Source organism: Pseudoliparis swirei, chromosome 8, assembly GCF_029220125.1.
Source record: "Pseudoliparis swirei isolate HS2019 ecotype Mariana Trench chromosome 8, NWPU_hadal_v1, whole genome shotgun sequence".
NCBI classification, from domain to species: domain Eukaryota; kingdom Metazoa; phylum Chordata; class Actinopteri; order Perciformes; family Liparidae; genus Pseudoliparis; species Pseudoliparis swirei.
In genome coordinates, this window is record NC_079395.1 from 8,235,206 (window position 1) to 8,239,429 (window position 4,224).

The 4,224-nt window shown below is 45.1% G+C and overlaps 1 protein-coding gene across 1 annotated transcript; it reads left to right on the forward strand.

Moving 5' to 3' along the window:
* Positions 1 to 2,750: 2,750 nt before the first annotated feature.
* On the forward strand, positions 2,751 to 4,224 carry LOC130198312 (leucine-rich repeat-containing protein 30-like). The gene has a single exon (XM_056421453.1). It carries the CDS (start codon positions 3,070 to 3,072, stop codon positions 3,958 to 3,960), a length of 891 nt encoding a protein of 296 aa, XP_056277428.1. The 5' UTR covers positions 2,751 to 3,069; the 3' UTR covers positions 3,961 to 4,224.

Genomic DNA, 4,224 nt, shown 5'->3' on the forward strand with positions numbered 1-4,224 from the left:
CGAGCCATCTAGCTTCTATCCCAGCCGCTCCCTCCACCCATCAATTTTTTTTTTCAGGTATGGCAATAGTTAACCCATGAAAATTGAAATACATATGAAGCCATGGGTTTCCTGCATATTTGACAGCATGTGTTCTGAGCCTCATTTTGCCACTCTGGGGATGTGTTTGCACACGGGAGGGATGGTTACAGCCGAGGTGTAATTTTTCATGTAAATAGAGGATGGCAGGGTATAGCGATCCTGCTGTTTGTGAAATTAGCCGCGGCACACATGTACACAAGAACAGCACAAACTGAAGACGTTGTAATAAAGTGTCAGCCGGAAGCCCGTTTCTTCACAAAGCTCCTCAGATATGAAGGTGTTAACATTTAATACAAACTGTCCAGAGACATGCTGCACAAGCAGCTGCCTGACAAGGCAATGCACCCCAACAGCTCGACACCTCCAGTGTCCAATTCAGCCAACACATGATTCAACCTGTCATTCATAAGTGCTGATGTGGTCGAGCTCCGAGCTCTGAGCCCCAGAGCTGGAGATCACTGCTAACTGTCATCCAAGTGCTTTGATTACTGGGCTGGGAGATGAGCGATGACAAAGGCCCGGTCAGACTCTATGGTTCTGTCCAGGAAAGTGGATCAAATCTCAGGTTACATTTATATAATGTGTTCACGGTGCATGGACGTAGACCTCCCATGTTGCAAAAACCTTGTTCATCTCTTAAGTGACACGTCCTTAGAAAACGGTAAGTGCCATGAAACAAATATGAGCAACAATTATTCTGAGAAACTAAAGTCAATTTCGGTCCTTATTTGACACAATTATACTTATAAGTTGTTTTACAATGATACGATAAATATTTAACCTACCTATTCAGCATTTGTAAACATATTCAATACATTAATTATAACAAATTGTGATGTAGTTAGTTATAAGCAGATATTAGATATTTTTTTAGCAAATAACAATCAAGTTGTCAACAACTTGAACATCCATAACTGCATGCTACAACAGATAATGCCTGACAATATAATATAACCCAACTTTAATTATATAAAACAAGTCTTCATATAAGACCTTATGACAGATGAACCATTAATACTTAAAATGTCCTTGTTATATTTGCCTTTAATTCTACAATTACAATGTTTATATAATGCTTATATTAAGTAAACTTAAAATGAAATAGAGGAAAATACAAATCTGAGAATAGAGACTTAAGATATGACTATAACAGAAACGTGAAAGGACTAAGTGGTTACTAGTGTTAAAGAAAAGTGTGACAGAGCTTATAAATTAGCATTATTATTGGCACGGCATCTAAATGTACACGCTTTACTGTACAAGCTGTACACGCCAATGAAATGTGTATCTGTGTTACAAGAGGGATCCCTTCTCTGTTGTTCTTTCTGAAGTTTATTAGGATTTTTTGTTTTATCTGAATTGATTCTGTAAGGGAAAGTGTCGTATGACTCTAAAACCCCTTTATACTAACCTTTGAGTTGGAGCTAGAACAGACTGGGCTTCACTAAGTGTTTAGTGCTGTTGCCTCTCAGCAGGAAGGAGTTCAAACCCGAGCTCGGCCTTACAATGAGTGGTCTGCATGTTCTCCTCTGTCTGCGAGGATGTTCCTCCAGATACGTCGGTTCTCCTCCAACAGTCCAAGTGGACAGTGGGGGAGGAAGTACTGACAGTAAACTAAATTATATGACAGTATGTTGATGAAACAACATCAATGCTGTGGTTAATATTGACATTTCTTTCTAAATGTATTACAAATATTGCATTATATGGGTTCAACAATGCTGAGATGGAGTCGACCATTTGGGACCTGTCTGTGACATGAAATTTGTAAAAAAAATTACAATATAGTGCTTTGAATTTGAGTGAAATAGAAGTATAAAGTTGCATGAAATGGAAATACTCCCTGTCGTCCCGTAGATGAGAATGTGTTTTTATGTATGACTCTGCCTCTCAACAGATGCATGATGGGATATCTCCACCGCCTACGGCTATGGCCTGATCAGGCATACGGAATAAAGTAGATCACAAGACTCTTATTACAATATTCTAATGTTTTGTTCTAATTCAACAGTTAAAAAAAAAGAGGAACAAATAGCATCCAGTGAATGCTACGCAGGTACTTAGAGAATAACTTTTTTACCTCGGTGTGTAAATTGCTTCGGGGAAAGACAAATCCAAAAGTGCAAATGGTCTACAGTGTACGCTTTTACATGAAGAGATTCTCCCCTCGGGGCCACATGAGTGAGATTTTGAATAGCAGTCGAGTTTTCTAGGAACACACTGGAATGTACGACGTCCTTTTGCACTTGAGATGAAGCCAGCGCATGTCTGTGCGTACGGTTCCACTAATAACTTCCAGACATGATTCAGTGTTTTCACGGCTGTCGGCTTGGTGGCATATTCCAGTTGAGACAAGAGATCATGCACAAAGGCTCAGAGGCCGACGCAGGAAGAAGAAAGTATGAGGAGATTACGGTCGGCACGCAACGGTATGTCAAATATCTGAATTATTTTAAGTGCAAAATGTAATACACATAGAGGAGATAGCAGGTGTAGTAAACAGAATAATGTGTACCACGTGAGCGCCAATGTATTTCCGTGTGTTACGCTATGTGATCATGGCAGTGACGTCATCCGATTGAACTCACGCGGCATCCTATCCCCGGCTCTGGCCCTGCAGTAGTGGGAGGGGAGCAGGGTGCTATCTGTGGACATGCAAAGTGACAGCACCAGCTGGGGTATGAAATCCAGTAAGACAGGCAGTTGGTCTGGGAGAGGAGACCACGATCCCACCATAGTGCTCAATTACAGCCGCATGCAACTCAACTCGGGGAGGAAGACTCGGCCGGGACTCAGTGAAACTGCTGCCAAACATCAGCAGTTCGACAACAACCTGTACAACTGATCATGCTCCGCGTGGCCGTTTCAAGAACTTCAGGGATCGATCGGCAGCCATTATCCTCAGCGATCCTCTTCTTGTTGGTGCTTCAGCTCATCGCGCGCTGACATTGTGTTATTGGCGACAAAATCAACAGCACTGCGGGGACGATGGGTGGGAAGCAATCTCGCAGTTTCTCCAACAATGAGGTGAGTGTTCGTCAAAGCAGGAAGGCCTCTGGGAAAGGCGAGCAGCCCAGCCTGTCCTCGGCCGCCGAGAGGATCCGCAGACACGCCACGGTGCACTTTGGCTACAGCACCCTCAGCCTGGCCATGCGGGGCCTCGATGTCACCCCTTCTGAGCTGTGGGAGCTCCGGGAAGTGCAGAAGCTAAACTTGTCCATGAACTGCCTGTGCTCTCTCCCCCCTGCCCTGGGCGCTCTGGACAATCTGGTGGTCCTCAACTTGTGGGGGAACAACCTGTCCAGCCTCCCGGCCGAGATCGGCCTCCTGAAGAAGCTGCGTGTGCTTTTCGCCTGTCGGAACCGCCTGAGCGAGGTCCCCGAGGAGCTGGGCTCCTGTACCTGCCTGGAGGTGCTCAGTCTGGCCAATAACCAGATCACAGGCCTCCCCGGCAGCATGGCAGCCCTGCACAACCTGACCAAACTCAACCTCAGCCACAACCGCATTGCGCACATCCCCACCTGCGTCTACTGCATGAAGGGCCTGGTGTTTCTTCAACTGGCTTGCAACCGCCTGGAGACCATTGCGGACCAGATCCAGGACTTGGTTAACCTGAAGATCCTCATCGTGGAGGGTAACAGTATCCACACATTACCGAAGACGCTGTGCTTCCTGGTGTCTTTAGAACTTCTCAATGTTGACTTCAATGACCTGCAAAGTGTGCCGATGGAACTGTACCTACTGAGCAGGCTCGGGAGGTTGGCCTGCCACCCAATGGATAAAGGGCTTCACATTATCCACAACCCCCTCCTGAAGCCGATCCAGGAGGTGCTGCAAGGAGGACTCAGTGCCCTCTATAACTACCTCAAGCCCACGTGAGGGACTACTGTGTGTGCATTTGTGTGAGCGTGTGACTGTGAGTGTGTGTGTGTGTGTGTGTGTGCGTGCGGGTGTGCATCTAAAAGAGTCGTAATGGGACGTTGGCACCAGTGGTAGTCATGCTGCGAGCCATATCTGTTGCCTGATTGTATTAAGATACTATCACTCAACAAATTTGACCAGTACTCAGTTTTAATATTATTATTTATTGTTTTATGATGTCATGTAAAAGCTGGGTTACAAATAAACAACAAGTAACTGCTG